Raw genomic sequence first — 18,455 nt, 5'->3', positions numbered from 1 at the left:
ATACGGGAACCAAAATTTCTATACCCTGTTAACTGATAATATATTTTGTTTTATAAATATCATTTCTTTGATTGTCAATTTTTGATAATTTTTAACTTGAGCTATATTTTAGTATTTTTTAAATTAAATTCATACTTTTCATTTTGTTCATATTTATATAATGCGGTTGATGCATTTTTAGTTTATTTGTGATCCTTTATCATATTTTTCAGATATTCCCTTGTCATTCCTATATAATTTCTCGGACAATTTAAACACGGTATAGGGTAAATAACATTCGATTTTTTTCTATTTTTGGTTTTGCTTTTTAATTTTGTATATAATGAGGATAGTGTTAAATTTCTGTGAAGCCACATTGTACAGTACAGTGTACAGTAGCATTGAAAAGCGAAACAGGGTGGACTGGAGTATTATGAAAAAAGCGCACATCTCGGCTGATTTTGTCACTCCTTTTTCCGATAATTTGTTGACGCAACTACCTTAGTGAATCAGAGTAATATGTCGCTTTCACGGTTGTATTTGGTGATGTATTGATGTTGTATTACTTGAAGTTAATCCAAAGAATAGCCCCGCAGTCCCAAAATATTGTAGCTTTCTCTTTTTTTATGTTTTTTTTGGCACAGGCTCTCCTTTTTGTTGTCACTCCATGAAATTTCTTTTGGATGCCGAATCACTGATCCGATTTCGTCACAGAACCTTTCTCACGTAGTCATATTGTTATGATTCTCATTCCTAGCGAAACAATTTTTAATTCAAAATAATCGACACAAGTCACCGTAAATAGCCTCCATTCTGTTTTTGTTTTGTGTTAGTGTTAATCCTTCTTTAGTCCAAAATCTTAAAAAGCGCGAAACTCAATTTGAGATAGTTTTCGAAACAACTTCACTGAATTTTTTTAATATATATTGTGAGCTTTCGAATACTTATGTATTCATCTTCAGGGACAAAAAGATTGCTAAAAGTACAATATAAAAGTATAACAATATTAAAAAATTGTTTAAATTAATCAATTGAGGATTGTGGTGTCTTGAATTATGTTTAATTTTTTCAAAAACAAATTATAAATATTGAGTTTATTGAATCTAAATGATATTCATATTGCTGTGAATTTTTTTATAGTTTAGATTATGAATGACATTAAATTTTGATATGTGAAAATATAAATAATTACTTTGAATTGCTTTGTTTTTTTTATCTTGTCATACCAATCGACAGCACAGGTAATTTGGAGTTTACTGTATAAATGATATAAGACACTATTGCTTTCGTGGTTTCTCACAAAACTACTAGATATATTCAGTTTACCTTCACCATATTGTATCCCTATTTGTACATTTTTATTCAAGATTTTCATGTTCGCATATCAAAACCACCCGTACAGAATATTTCAACTAATTAGAATTGAAGAATTTGGATAAATGAATAAATAAATATAAAGCTTACTTAGAATATTCACTGACTCGACTGCTTTTTATCTGTGCATAAATTCATTTTTGAAAAATGCAGTATTCATTGATAAAAACTGTCAAATGAAATAATCCAATTTCAAAAGTATGTTTAGTTGCATACATTCGGATTTCGCGCCTTTCCAATCCGAAAACTCAATAAATACACAAGGACCTAAGAGGGTTAGCTTGGCAAGTTGACCCATTTTCTCAATTTCTCAAATGCTTACGAATTCTTATTAACCTTTTATTGAATAAATTTATCAACGTCTTCGTTTTGCGTACAGTTTATTATTAGTCGAAGTAAAAAGCGAGTTTTTTTTTAAGAATACGACACTGATCTGAAATATTTCATTTTTCAGTGACACAAGTCATACCATAGCTGAACAGTTCTTTTATTCGGTAAAAAGAGTTTTTCAGTGATTTTGGTGAACCATAGGGTGAGTAAATATTCTTATACTTATGTATTGATTTGACAAATATTAACACGCTTTTGTAGCTGCACGTGAAGTATTTTTAAACTTAACAGTGATGCAATACCAATTTCACAGTATTTCTGAAGTTACATTTTTTGCAAATATATGCTACTTCAAGATACACAAGAGAAGTATTGAATATTTTTTCTAGGAACATTTGAGTAGATCTGCCAGTAAAAGGGTGGCTATAGAACGGGAGAAGAAGTATATTCATTGTGTATTTGGCGTTCAACATTTGTCGTAGTTTTTTCAAAATGTTTGCCTTGTGGTATGGAACTATTACTTACCGACAGTACAGGTGAGTAAATATTTATAATGTATTGTTTTTTTACAAAAAAATGCCGGCTTTTACGTATGTAGTGTCTAAATAAACTGTTTGGCTTGCATCCAATTTGCTATTTGAAGATGAAATTCACATGAATCCATGTAATATTGTAGTCAAAAATTAAACATGAATTTTTTAGTGATTCAACACTAATAAATATAGATGTATACTTAAAACACACCCTTGTGATATAACTGTAAGCAATTGTTGAGGTTATGGCAATATTTTAGTTAAATTAGTAAAAAATTAAACATATAAATTGATATGTGTCGAGTAAGTACTATTATAACACGAGCGCGAAATATTTAAAGTACTACATAGAATGCGTTTCACCTATAGAAGTACGCTGTTGCCATATCTTGTAACATAGTAATATTATTTCTTAGAAATAAATAATATTGTACAACCTAAATTATGTTACATATGTAACACTCCGGCAACATCGGTTTTTTTGTATTCTCTAAAACTGCCTGCACACGCAGTACAGTTAATCGAATGAGCTGAAGTATTTAGTATTATTTCACAATTACATAGATATTTCAGCTATAAAAGTTGTAACTCAGTTTATATAAAATAATAATAAAGCTCCTCCTACTTAATTCAATGTATCGACTTCTATTTTTAGTTAGGTATACCAATACCAACTTTCGCAACTTATTGATTTTCTGTTACATTTCCTTTCAGAGCAATTTTATCAGCTGTTTTCTTTTGAGCAATGTGATATTGACTAGAACAAAACAATTTATGTTTTAACAATATTTTCTGCAAAATAATCTCAAATCGCACCAAAAATAATAAATTCTAATGTGCATTTAAAAAATTTTAGAGGTTTGATAATTTACATTCGTATGCTGGCTTGATAATGTACAAATAACTTATGAACTAAATGAAAAATAGTCGATTTTAGAATTGTATGTATCCAGTACTTTTAAATAGCATATACATCCATTCAACGGTAATTGTGTGTCAGCAGTTTAGTTCTAATTATTTATTAATTATTTGAATTTCCGCATTCGAAATTTTCAATGTTAGTGCAGTTCCCATAGGCTTCGTTAAAATCAATACAGTCTCAATAGACAATACAACAAGCTTGTAGATTGTAATTCATATTATATGCTCCATTTCCTGGCACATGTAAAAACCGTTTTTTGAAGAAGATAATCTCGTTATCGAAACGAGCGCCAGGTAGTGTCAGTATGGAGAAGCAGTGATAAAAAGTGTATTTAGTTGGTACAATGATTGTGATAGTTCCATCAGAAAACAGCCTAAAAATATATCTCCTTTCCATAAAACTGAATTTTGAATATGTTTTGTGAATTACCCAAAATAAAAAGGTGATGTCAGACGCAACTAAAGATAGATTCTTTGCCAGATTGTTGGTTGAATTTTTTGTTTTCCGTTTGTTCAAGTCGATCTGTGAGATGGAGCACTTTTTAAATAATTTTTGATAACTCTTGTATCTAGTGACAGGAATAATCGATTCTAAATGCAAAATGGAATCAAATTTTGTGAAAGCCGTTAACAGTAATTTTGATACATGATTAAACTTAATGAAATGATGAAGTTTGTGATTAATATATGACAAACCTTCAGGGTTAATTATTATTTTGTATCATATCATCATATTTTTATATGCTTTCATAATGGGTGTTGACACTTTTTTGACCAATTCGGTTCTTTGCCTTGTCGAAGTTTTCTAGAGAAGATCATACAACAATAATAAAATTGACTTGGCAGAATTTCAATTGCCAAAAGTTCAGTTTTATATTATTGGCGGTATAACAAGTGAGGTACCTAATCTTAAACGAAATCAGTGAGTTCATGAGCAGATAACATTCGAAATTTCACAAAACGCGGTGTTCTGCTGCATTGTAATGTTAAAAAAGATCCTTATAGCTTATACTACAAGAATAGCTAGTATTTAATTAATATCTATATTACTTATATCAAAGGCAGTCTCACACATTTGAATTTGGAATCTTGAATAAGCAGATTTTTCATTGAGATTAGTTGGATTAAAAAAATGGAAATGGACAATATTCGTGTACTTTTTAAGTGTACAACCAACAGTACACCAACAGTACTCAAAAACCTGATTTAGAACGGGTCAAGAGGACAACATCCTAATGAGTACTTTTGCGAAATAATTTGGGAGTTTTTAAATATAGAGAAAGTGCCGCTATCCCTGTGAAAATTGGTTGCTAGGTTCAATTTCGCTAGTTAAAAATATAAAAATAAGCTTTGTCTTCAAAAGACTAAATTCATAAGATGTTCATTAAATATTATAAAATATGAAATGATTCCATCGATTTTATAAAAGGGGTTGATCTTAATTTTTGAGATTTTTGGGATAATTTGTCACGTTTTAAATTATCTAATTTGGAATTTTGGCTGAAGCAGTGGCCTGATCCCCCCTTGATATCCTGCTTAATCGGAAACTTGGCATCATACATTGAAATCCTTTAGGTATTCTGATAAGTGTTGGTAATTGATCTCTGAAAACTCTGTCTGTGGACTGATGAAACTATTTCTGGTTTCTATGAAATAATAACTACTTCATTATTCGGGAGGAGCGCCTGTTTGTATACTCACAACTGACAGTATAATCTTGTTTACAGTATGTTCCACATTATGGATATCTCTGAACGGTTTGTGCTTTTTTCACAAAGAAGTATTATTTTGTAACTTGCAATGATCGAATAGATGTGATAGAAAATATTTTTTGAAATGTGACAATGTAAAAGTTTTCTTCGAAATGAAGAGACATTAGTAAATTTTAAGATAACCTTGTATTTCTCAAAATAAGTTGTTATAGGAGACGGCATAATAACTTGATCTAGTAACTTGCACGAGAATCGTGTATTGTATTTGTGGTTTTCTGATAAATCATTATTGTATCTTATAGGGTCAGTTCCATTTCTTAAACTATCACGGAGATATTCTGCATCGAAAATAGAATGTTAACTGTGCCAAAGCAGAGGACAAAACTGCTATAGGGACCGTTTCATATCAGTGTGCTGTGAAGTAGTGATGCTTTGAATTTTATACATTGATTTGGAGGTTGATGGTCGGCCACAGTGCGGCAAATCTACATTCATATCTTATTTTAAAAATCTTTAATCGCATTTAAGATAATAGAACACCATTAAATTAGATGATAGCAATAGATATTATTGCACTCAAATTTATTTGTATCAATAGATATAATGATAATTCTACAAAATTATCGTATAAATACGGCTCTGTTAAATTGTTTGTTTCGTAATATTATAACATCTAAATAAAATACTAATTGTTACTATTAGAAAGTGGCTGGGCTGCATCGACAGACCCGGCTAGTTACGTGCTATCCAGAAATAAAATTCTTACGTCCAGGGCCACGGTCATAGTCTCGTCTCAGTTAAATATAACTATGTTCCTATGTAACCATTGATATTTTCAGGACTCTAACGACTATTAGAAAAGTTCGTTTAGGATTCTACTGGATTTCAAGAGATGAACTAAAAAATTGGAATTTATAGATGTTCACGTCGCTTTTGATATAATCTTGACATCCAGAATAGTATGATTCGAAGCAGATATATTTCTGGAGAACGTTCTTTAAGATAATTTTCGAAATAGATTCTCATTTTTTCAGCCTTTTTTAACATCTTCGTGTTTTGGCATGATAATTGCCAGTTCGGATTCTGATTTAGCACTGCTGATGGAGGGCGCTAGTTATACTTGGATATGTTTAGTGAATTTGTTTTTTACAGATGAAAAAATATTAAAAAGCGTCACCTTCTACAACAAAAGTTACATATTTTTGATTAATAAAGATTAATATTCACAAAATACACAGAGTAAATGCTTATAAGTTCAGTAAAATTAACACAACTCATTAATAATATATTGCAATAATAATGCGCTATGTTCGTAATTGAAACTTAATCCCTATCAAATCCTTATAACTGCTCCAGATCGTCTCAATATTCTGCTAATTGGATTCTGATAGTTGATCCAATTCATTCCATTTTGCCGCCTTTAGATATTGATTTAAATCGTGTAGCCCTTACTCTTCTATAAATTCATGTTCTATGCAGGATGCAGACCTGGCTGATAAATTTTGACTTGTAAGGTTATTATAATATGGGTGATATTATGATGGTATGGTTGTTTCCAATGGATCACCATCTATTTTTTGTTTTTAAAATTCTTGAACACTGAATTTTATTAATTGAATACTTCCCTGTACCTGATTGCATCATTTTGGAGTTATAGCCACATAAATTAACATGGTTAAATACGAATAATCTCATATAATTAGATCTTAAATCTTGCTCACACAGCAGCGTTGCTATACAAGCATTAACGCCTGAAACGGGGTGCTTTAGACTTATGCTATAGAGTAAGAGAGTCCTGGGATGTATAGACACGCCTGGTAAAAAATAAGACAATACACACATAGATGGACCTTCTGTATCTTTCATCAAATAACTGCTCCACTTAAACAAGCACGAAATTTGATTGTTGGCTAGCCTTTCAACTGGATAAGGTCATCTAAGACGCCATCTTCACACTATGGGCATCACGGACGACTCGAAGTACCGCTGGTGCATGGAGGAGAAAGAAACGACGTCACCTGTGAGTCCCCAGCACTCACACATACGAAGTATAAACACTTGGTCACGATTCTCAATTTGTTTAGTGACGTCAAGTAGCTCAAGCCAAAGAAGGCCGAAGAAGGCCTATGCACTCAACGGTACTTAACCGATCACAATTCAACTGTGGACTATGAACTATCATCTTAGATACTTAATATACGCAGTAAATATGTTTACCGATAAATTCAATTACGTCGGACAATTCAAGATTCCTGCAATGAAATTGCAAATAATAATCTCATTTAAGATATTTTAAAAGTGTCTATTGTAGTATTTTCATTGCGTCAGCAAACTCACGTTTATCGAAATTAGATATCATCTGACAATTCGTCAACCAAACTTATTTTATATGGATGAAGTTTATAATTATATAAAATTATCTTTAAAAACGTTTGCAAAATATCAAATTCTCTGTATATTAGCTTAGCACGCACGTATGGATTTTGGATAATAAAAGAAATATGTATTCAGCAATATAAATAATTTACTGAAACATCTAACCTGTAGTTGCAGTCATGACCGTCTGAACGTATTATTTTAACTTCGCTGGAAATATTGCAAATGCTGCTATAACTTTGAAGTGGAGGCAATTAGTGATAGAGAACATAGAATAATAAACCAAAGATCTGACAAAAACTATCATAATATGGATTATTTTACAAAATCTCTACAAACAAATAATTATAAAAATCGCCCAAGCTGTGTTTGTGAGAATTGCTTGTTATTAACTATCATCCGAATCGTTCGAAAAGTTAATAAGAAACCAGAACTTTCGCCAAATCTGCAAATATCATTGAACCGGTCAGAACTTAAGACATCAATATTTAGAAACAAAGTTTTATGAATTTTCTATTGAAATAGTACTAGCAACTAAATATTACCAAGAAAAATGATGGAATAATCAAAAACAAAATTTATATCACTTTATTCAATATTTGATTACTATCAGCTACGTATGCGGTATAGCTAATCTATTTTTAACAAAATTGCTGGGTACCCAGTTTGATTCTATTTTTATTTGAAAGCAATTAACGAAGACATTTGTAAGATGACTCGAATAAAAATATTGGACTGATGTTTGCATTTTCCATTTCCTGGTAAGACATGTCGCGTTATGATAAATCTGGTGGTTAAGGCGGGTTTGGACAGACAGGACGGCAAAAGAACACGATAATAAAAACGACTATTGGCACTGCGTGTTTCCAAGAGGAAGAAAAAAGTCATTTACTCATTTTTTAGATCTCTTTCTTCGCATTTCACTTAGCAAATACCGCAATCGTCTCTTTGAAATAAAAAGTTTGGAACTGTTGTTCGAGATCTTAGTTTCACGACAAGTACCGGTCTCACGAAAATGGCTATAGTAGCAGAGTAACAAGCAGAAAAAGCTTCAAACTTGTCACTGATTGTATCAACACATTATGGTTCGAGCCATACTGTTGATGTAGGTGCAGCTTAAGTAATTACTGGTATAAGTATTCATTTATTGAATTTTTCTTCACGCCTCTTACTAGTCATTCTTAATGATAGTTCTGATCTTGAAATAATATCTATTTTTCACTTAAGATATTATTTCAAAATCTAATTTCAATAATTCGAAAATATGATCTGTCGTTCTCAAATGGTAAAAAACTACTTTCCTGGCTAATATTGCGATGAATATTGAATTACATATCCTCCGAATAGCCTGACGTCCTTCGACATCCCTAATGGCTCACGATTACAAGGAGACTGACCTGTTTCGAGATTAGTACACCTCATAAAAGCAGTGCACCGTGTTGAAGAGCGACAGACCATATTTTTGATTAATTGAACTTCGAAATAATATCCGAGGCCTCAAGTACATATTATATATTTTAATATATTGAACGCACCTCATATATGATCAAAAATTTATTTCATATTATCGCCGACTATGGTTAGATTTTATTTAACTGATAATATACAGAAATGAAAATAGTTCGAAGAATAGCGGGAAGAACATTAATGGATAGAGAAAGGAGTGAAAACATAAGACGAACATGCGGGATAGATAACATCAATGACTGGGTACTGGATAGAAAGATAAAATGGAATGAGCACATTGACCGCATGACAGAAGAACGAATTGTGAAAATATCAAGGGACAAATCACCAGCAGTACAAAGAAGCCTTGGAAGACCTAGGAAAAGATGGAGTGACAACCTCCCAGGTGACTGAGCAGAGGCAATGATGTGAAGAAAAACAGGCAATGATGCCTATAGACAGCAGGAAGAAGAAAAGAAGAATATACAATTGTGTAGTGTCCTCTTTTTAATATATATATGTCTAGCTTTCGAAAACTATGTATTCATCCTCAGGGTAGATTTTTGGTAAAAAATTTTATGATAAAATTTTAAATTCATATAGTTCAAAAAATATTTATGTCCGATGTCATTTTGAAAATTGTTTCTTGGACTATATGAATTTAATATTTTCTTGTGAAATCTCACGATCCCACGATACTCAATTAGTTAATTCGTCGAGGATGCATACATAGTTATCGAAAGTTTGGAATATATATTGAAAAGAGTACGCTTTGGTCTATCATTACTATAACCTCACATTAATCATTTTTATATGTTTGGATACCTCTGTAGAAGTTCTCTATAATGCGGACATTGAACCTATTTGAACAATATTAATTCCAATTAAATATAGAACTTGGTATTTTATGTAGTGTATTTACCACAGACACTGCGACATTAATTTATTTATAGTAAACTTTAATGCACTCGTTAGCTAAACCATTTTCTACATGAAATGTCTTAGAATTCACAGAAAGTTAGTTTATTTCAGAAAATGGCAATCATAACAAAGATCTGGTATAGGTTCGATAAGAATTATTGAACAAAATAAATTGTATGCCATAGAATGATTGTTGAATTTGAATAACATGGAAATAATTCCTATTATATGAATGTCAAAATTCCTCCTACTGTGAAATCAGAAATCAAGACGCTGCAAATTGTAGATAGGTAAAAATTATTTTGTATGTTCTCAGATATTTTCTAAATTAATTTCAAGCTAATCAATTGTCGGTTTGGTTGCTCTTCTCAATATTTAATAATAATGAAATTTGTACCAGGTGAACCAACCAAACTCTGTAGATCAATATGCTAGAAGGCTACCTTCGGTCTCTGAAGACATGGTTAGGCTATCGAAACGCGCATCAGCCCTGGTTGATTGTGTTTGTGTAGTGGTAGTGAAAACAGTGAGCTTCAGTATGAATATCACCAACAGTTTGTTGTTTGAAGTCGTAATACCTTACGAAGCTTCATTACATTATATATTGGATAAATAAATTAGTAATTGCTCTCGCTTCCTCACAAATTTAACTATCGCTCTATTTAACTAAATTTTAATTACTAAAGGAAGAGGTATAATGAATAAATACCTGTTTGGATGGACTTGGATCAAATCATTTTGACGAAATTATTCTTATTCATTCTTCATAATAACTTAAAATTAAAAAATATGTGAGAGGAAGATCATACAAAAAACTAATAATTAAAACCCTATATAAACGTTCAAATTATTATCCATCGTAAAGATGTAACTTATCGGTGAATTGGCTTCAGCTATTAATATACGTTTTGACTTTGATATAGTAAATCTCTTCATGATCCTGACCTGCAAGTGCGCAAGACACCTATCATCCTTCCATTTGATAGGTAAATCATGTTTGCAAAGAAACATCTACCATGCCCATTGTTAACAATACTAATAGCCCATGAAAGTTTTGGAATTTAATAGTCATAACCATCCCTCTCAATATTATAGAATCAATTCTTATTTCACCTACTTCTTGTTAGTATTTTGTAGGGTACATAATTTAATTTAGTAATAAACAGGAAAAGGTAACGAAGTCTCTATATTTTTATTTTTTTGAGGAGCATGACACAAGCCACAAGTATATATTTGAAAGTGGAGTTTTATCTACACACATAAAAAAAGTTATGTTGAACGTATATGACGCTATCTTGTTTCCAATGTATAAGATTTAAATAAAGAAAAACTGGTTTCATTGTAGAATCTGCCAAGAAGTTACATGTGAAAAACCTATAGAAATTGGTTGAACTTGTTAGAAATAAAGTTCAATTGTTTTATCTTAGTAGTAAAGCAAATACCAACAATACGAAACTTGAGAAAGACTATTATTGTATGTACATGAAATCTGGCTAAATGAACAACGAAGTATGTTCCAATATTGGGACGGATGAACGTTTTGTGCATATTGATTTCCTTGAAATTGTGTTAAAGTCTATCTCTATCAATTTACTGACCGATTTACTTTTTATCTATTTCTCCATAGTTTTAGATATTGCTATCATGCAAAGTAGAGAAAAGTTTTAATAATACGTAGTGTTGGCTAGGCATTTGAAAATACATTATTGATGAAGTGGCTATACTTATGCGAAGTTAATTCGATTTGGGCACAAATAATGAGGATACAACATTTAAACAAGTCATGTACAGTCTTAAATTATTCAATGTTCCATCTTAAACATAGATTTCAAAGTTTGAGTCGCATTTATATTTTATGGTTCTATTATTAATGCATCCAAAAAGCTAGAGATTGATGAAGATGAAAGATAAATTACCAAAAAAAAAAAAAATAATATGAACGGGTATAAGCGAATATACATTTATTTTAAACACCACTCACTGGTGTCTTAATGCTATTACTTCAGTGGGGTTTTTGTGTATTCGATTTTACATTATTATATTATATAATAATTTATATATATATATATATATATATATATATATATATATATAATGATTTTTAAATTATTAAAATAATAAAATCGGATCCTTTGGTTTAATATTAAAGCGACTGCTTGTGAATATCTGTGACATGTTCAAATGATTATTTCAATTAAGGACGTTTCAATTTGTTGGTAGTCCTAGAGTCAGAACAACTTTATTGTAATGTAATGACAATTTAGATTTTTATATAGTGTGCATTGAAATAACGTAACAAATATTTTGTCAATTATTCAATAACTCTTGAAAAAGTTTGTGTACAAATTGATTCTATTACTTTTGGGTTTATATCACTTAACAGACTGAATTTACTTAGTTTCAATTTCGATCAATTCATAGGTTTTTTTACTTACTAGATACCTACTATTTTTGTAATCCCAGGCAAACGATGAAATTTACCCAGCTTGTTCTAACTGTGAATTGTTTCAAACAGCTGGTTCCTGAAATATTCTAAATTTAAAGTGGATTACACTGAACAAAATATATTTGAATTCATCCAAGGTTTCTAGAGAACTTCAGATTCAATTGTTATAGAACAAAGAAAATAAAAACTCAAGCTGTGCTTAATTTATTGCCAATATGTTTTTACAATATATTAAATTATGTATATATACGAAGTTGATATTCTTCCCACCCTTAATTTCTTCCAGTAAGTGATATGACTAATGAAAAACAGGTTAGTTTTAATCACATGGTAATAATTACCCCTAGAATTTTAAATGGGAATGGCTCATATTTTTGATGGTCGCTTATTGTAAGATCTTATTTAATTCTAGGACCATTTCTAAAAATTCTCTTTTTCGTGTATTTGATTTTCTCTCAAGAATTTTTTGAAAAATGTAACGTAAGTTTTTTTATTTTATAGATTGTTAGTGCAAATTTATTTTTTATCGTATTCATATATTTTTTAAATATTGAGATGTGTCTCATATATAAATAGCATCATAATCATTACAAACTACTTTATTTTTTCATTTGTTTTTCGTCTAAAAAAGTTGATGAAAATTTTATTGACATGAATGAATGATAATAATAACAATAAAAGAAAATAATTAACTCGTAAAAATTTTGAATAATGTATTCAAGGAACTGATAGAGAGAGGCTATTATCTATTAAGGAACAAAACAGAAACTAATGCAGTAGGAGCATTAGGGCCCATCCTATGCGAGTATCGCGCAAAATACCAATGTCAAATACAAATTGTATGAGGTAATATCAAACTTCACCATGGTGTCTTTCTATCCGTGCTTTTTGGTATTAATCGCTTCGCCCACCTTCCTCTTTGATCTTTTTCTAAAAAATTGTTCCTTCGTGCGAGTTGTTTCCTTTTGTGCCATTCGCATTTCGAAGAGATTTATCTGCTTTTCTCAGGTACATTACTCTTGTTTTGAAAGAGCAAGTAGTTTCACCCGAAAAAACTTCGGCAATCACCATTATAGCTTGCTCCGAAACCGTTCGACACGTTAAAACAACTTTCAATGCCACTCTTTTCTGCACCTGTGCTAGCTTCTTTTAATACTTCTGTATGATCAGGATTTCGGCTCAGACCTCTGCACCGTACGAAAGTATTGACAGCTCTGTGTTAATCTCGTTGGAGACATCACTTTAGCACATAGGAAGCATCGAACTGGAGGCGAACAGTCCTTCCATCCTGCGATCTACTTTCCTATATTTAAAGCAAGTATTGCTCCTATCTGGCCCCCTACATTCCCTGGCACCTATCGCATCTATTGATAATCACCTGTTCACGGATTCTGCAGCTTACCCAGCCAATTTTATATGTTGCTTCCGAATCAGTTTGTCAGCTTCTGTAACGGTTTCACTTTCACCTCACCTGCAGCAATTGACAGGTTTTTCCAACTACATCTTCTACTTCCTAATCAATTGTTGGAATGAAAAGATCCCTGAACACGACATCTTCAAGAGAACAGACGCTGACCATGAGATCGCCCGTCTGGGGAACAGACATCACATAGTGATGCCGGTGATGGTAGACCAGAAACTCCACACGAATATATTCATATTGTAGGTGATCTATTGATTAATATAATTATGAAAATTTTCAATGTCAAATTATATTTTGATAAAGATCGCAATGGGTTATTGCTTGTTATGGTCGATATGTATGATTTTCGTTTACAGTCAGTAGATGTTTTGGCTATTCCGTTGCTTTTCATTATAAATACTTTTGGAAATTAGAATATATTATTATTGATTTTATCTTCCATATAAATTGGGATTAAATATTTTTGTACAATTATTCAACTTAGTTCCATGAAGGTGCAATCTTCTTTATGATATAATATTATGCACACAGTTGTTTTGTACAATGCCGACGACATGATGAGCCAAACAAATGTCATTTTAACTAACGTCATTAGGTTGTTATTCAATATACGTGATAAATCGCACATACATAATAATCTATGTTATTAAGGATCTAAGGATTGATTCTAATAATGCATAATATAAAATCGTAAAATCATCGATAATTTTTTGTTTAAATATCTATCAAATATTGCACATGACTGTACAAATATTACACTGAATATGACTAATATCTTATATTTGCCGTAATAGCGACAAATATATTGTAAAAAAATTATTTGTATCAATAAAAATATTATCAGATTTATTTTCAATATCAAAGAATTATAAACAATCTACCTCTTATCATTATTGTTCATTAATCAATATTTCTTTATTTTGTAAAGAGGTATTTTTCATTCAATAATTTTTCCAGTCCAAATTTCAATTGACGGTTTCTAAGTTTTAATTTTTTTTAATGCATATAAAGGATGATTTGAATTTGAATCAATTTAGAGTTCAGTTGAATGCAAATGTCCAAGACTCAATTTTGATGACTATAAGTAAAGACCAATAAAATACAACTACATAACACTATATTTTTTAAGAAGTGAACTTGTGAACCGTATTGGTTTCGCTCGCATAGTATTATGCCTATAGATATAGATGTTTTTTCTACGAATATATTAGGGTCGCATTAGCTTAATCTGTCATAATATGTCGATTAGATTTAATTAAAATATAACGTCTGCATTCAATTGAAGTATTTTCATCTTTCGTTATGTAGATATACACATAGAATACAACAAACAAAAATAATTCTATATGTATAATATTGCCTTTTTACATATAAAATGGAACATAATATTTTGTCTTCACGTCGCATTAAGCGAGTCCGATGATACACCCATGTTAATTTTTTTCGATATTCCTAATTATATGGTGTGAGATAATAATGTGTATTAAATTTTCAGAGTAACTAACAACTAAAGTTGATTAATTTTAATGAAGGCTTCGTCTCAATAACTTCCCAGTTATTGAATTGCATATATTGGTATTATTATATCCTTTAAAAATTGATGTATATCCCACCATGTATTGTTTGTTACATCTCAAAGGGATTAGGCAGCGTTTTCGACGAAAGTATCCAGGCGGAGCGCTAATTTATCGACACTTTCAACATCTTCATATCTCAAACTAATTAACTAAATCATTGCAAATTATGTACTTAAACCTTTTTCATGAATCACTATCAATTAAAATAGCATAAAAATATATTCAGTACATTTTTAATTTATTACGAATAGAAAATGTCAGATGCGGCAGGATATTTGTTTTATAATATGTTCTTCAAATGTCTTGATAAAAAATTAAAATTTGGTTTTGAACGTTGCACTACAAGAAGTGTTTAAAGTGCGAAGACATGCAAAGTGTTGGCAATTAACTTAGTACAAGAGGGGTGAAATTGTTCGTATGTTGGAAACTCGGCTGAATTTCAAGAAATTGTATATAGAATAAACTGGCATATGGTTAGGACCAGTCCACACAGCGATTTTTCACCCCGTGAATTTTTTATCGCTATTTTGTAACACTTTCAATACTATAGGAGTAGCCGCACTGGCGGTAAATAATTCGCGCGAAAAAAAAATCTGTGAGTATAAAGTTGTGTAAATGGCAAGATGTCATTTGCTTCGTTTCCCGCCCGATCGTCAAGCGCGCAGAAAATACCAGAAGATGATAACATTGATATAGAGCAATTAATCACGCTAATGCACAGGAGATATCCTGTATGGGACAAGTTTGATCCATTCTGTAATATCTGAAATAATTTTCACTGTATTTTCGTATCTCTTGATATTTTATGTAAAAGAATGGGTCTTAAGGCCGTAAATGGATGAATCCAATGTTCAGTATCAGGTAAATCAAAATTTTTCTGTTATCAATTTTAGACGTCCTTCTCGGTCGGGAACTATGTCGAACTGGCGAAATACGTACGAAATTTTATTCATAGTGCCTATTAGAAGTCACTCCGATGACGGATTTTAAATCGCGAGAATAAAACTCGCGCGGTGAAAAATCACAGTGCGGACAGGGTCTTACTGTTATCAGATGTTACCAGGAATAGCATCAAGAAGACTGAAAACGTAGAGCTAGATCGAATGACTGAGGTAACAAAAGGCCAGTAACGCTACCTTGTCATCGACAAGAGAAAGAGCAGCTCAGTGTTTTCCAGAACATAGAAGTATCCTTGGAAGAAAAAGAATTTATGACTGCTAATTTCAACTGTGGAGCATCGAAAAAATCGACTTCAGTGGTGCCAAGAAATTGGAATCAGAATGAGGACACTATCGTCCTCAACGATTAATTCTGGTTCTGCCTAGGTATCTATGATGAACGATAAAGTGTGACAAGAAGATGAGTCAAAGGTCGTAATCATTGATTTTTTATACGAAGTTACATCGAACTGTTGGGTGTTATAATGTAGGGTGCCATCAATTTTCGTTCAAGGTGACCTCTAGTCTTCATCAATGGCAATATGAATGCATATCAATACGTTCAAAAAAATTTGGATGATCATTTGATTCATTACCTAAGGCCCTTTAAACTCCAACTGAACATGTGTAGGACCTAATAAATAAGTAGACGGTAATAAATTTACAGCATCAAACTTTTATGGCTAATGGATATTGTTAACAATTTTTTCACCATCTAGCACTTATCTCTATAAAATAGAGATAGCATTGAGTGAAAAACTCAAGAAGGTTATTGATCGCCTGATTATGAGTATTTCTGGACACATTAGAAGGTGTGATTATTAGAAATTAAATTATCGTCAACAAATTTTGATTATTGTTGTCTTAGATATTGTTTTAAATTCTTCATATATTGGTATACATTATTTAATGGTCTTTAAGGAACTTGCCCCATTCTGCGTTGAAGTTATATCTAATTCAAATTTCGTAAAATATTTTAAAGAGCCGTTTCCTATAACATTATTATTATTGCATTATTATTGTGTGCTTGAACCTCTTGTGTTATTATTATACAATTAAAATGTTGGCAACCTGTTTGAAGCAATATTATTTCTTAATGGTTAAAAATTTTGGCATTTACTATACAATACTTTGTGCCAATATTTCAAATTTATCTTCGTTAATCATTCTAGCTTACAAGTTATAATTGATGAGTATAGGTTTAAAAATATCTTTGAAACGAATATACGGATCTGAGCAATTGTGTTTTTTCGACTTTATACTTTCAATTTTCTTTTTTGTTTGATTGATATATTTTTATATTTTCAATTACTTTCCATGTCTGACGATGTTTTGAATTCAAAAGAAAACTTTGCAGATTTGTGATATTTATATATGTATATATATATATATATATATATATATATATATATATATATATATATATATATATATATATATATATTATATGTTACAGGAAAAGTGGATTCTCCAGTAAGAGTTGACTCTTCCTAAGTAAAGTCAACTCTTACTGGACTTTTTAGTAAAAGTTCATTAAAAGAGAAAAGTGATAAATTTTGAACAACATTTACTAGACTGAGTTGACTAGACCTAGGGAATGTATACTCTTACTGCCTTTGCTGCCTATATCTAATGAAATTATACTCTTACTACCTTGAATTAGTGAAAGTTGACTTTCCGTAAAAAATAGTCTTCCTAAAAAATAAATAAAAAAAATAAAATAAAAAAAATAAATAAAAAAGCAAAAACTCCTAACCTAACCTTACCTAACCTAACCTAACCTCAAATTCGGAGAATCATGACACACATTAGGTAGATAACTTTACAAGTTTAAACTACTTCGTTTACTCTATTAATGAAGTTTTATAACAAACTGCAACTAATTATTGAAATGTCAACACTTACTGAATCCTTGGTCGCTGTTGTAAATAGCATCAAATTAAACGGTAAGACAACGCTAAAGACAGTAAACAACTAGAGCTGGAATAAACATAAAGAAAACAAAGATATGCGTTAACTCTTCCTAGGAAAAGTTGATCTGTTTATTCTCATCCAACTTTTACTGAAACTTTTAGTAAGAGTTAACTCTTCCTAGACAGAGTCAACTCTCCCTAACAATCTACTTTTCCTGTAACATATATATATATATAGAATAGAGGTTCCTAATCATAAAACTGATTTCATGACATGAATTCAATACATTGTTCAACACTTTTTTTTTTTAATTTATTCCTTTTAAGGAATATTTTGTACACAATACTAAAAATAATCATAATTATTTGGTTACGTATTTGGTCCCATAGAAATAATATACAGTCATGTTTAATTAATTTCATATTACCTGTCTAGAAGTATACATTAACACATATATTTCCGACTAATATATGATTTCATAACTTGTTTTTCTATAGATAGTGATAGATAACCTTTTTATTCCATGATAATTTTTACTTGTACAAAATATTCCTAAATTTATTGT

The 18,455-nt window shown here is 30.8% G+C and overlaps 1 protein-coding gene across 1 annotated transcript in view; it reads left to right on the top strand.

The window, feature by feature from the left end:
* Window positions 1-1,641: 1,641 nt before the first annotated feature.
* The window catches only part of LOC130450674 (arginine kinase 1), a 44,006-nt gene continuing 27,192 nt past the window's right edge, over window positions 1,642-18,455 (top strand). Inside the window, exons 1-2 of the mRNA XM_056789198.1 lie at window positions 1,642-1,885; window positions 2,073-2,219. Of these exons, the coding sequence (XP_056645176.1) occupies window positions 2,176-2,219 (44 nt within the window). The 5' untranslated portion in view covers window positions 1,642-1,885; window positions 2,073-2,175. The remainder of the gene's footprint in view (window positions 1,886-2,072; window positions 2,220-18,455) is intronic.

Source organism: Diorhabda sublineata, chromosome X (assembly GCF_026230105.1).
Source record: "Diorhabda sublineata isolate icDioSubl1.1 chromosome X, icDioSubl1.1, whole genome shotgun sequence".
Classification (NCBI taxonomy): Eukaryota; Metazoa; Arthropoda; class Insecta; order Coleoptera; family Chrysomelidae; genus Diorhabda; species Diorhabda sublineata.
The sequence above is the reverse complement of the archived record's forward strand: the minus strand, read 5'-3'. Positions and strand labels throughout refer to the sequence as shown.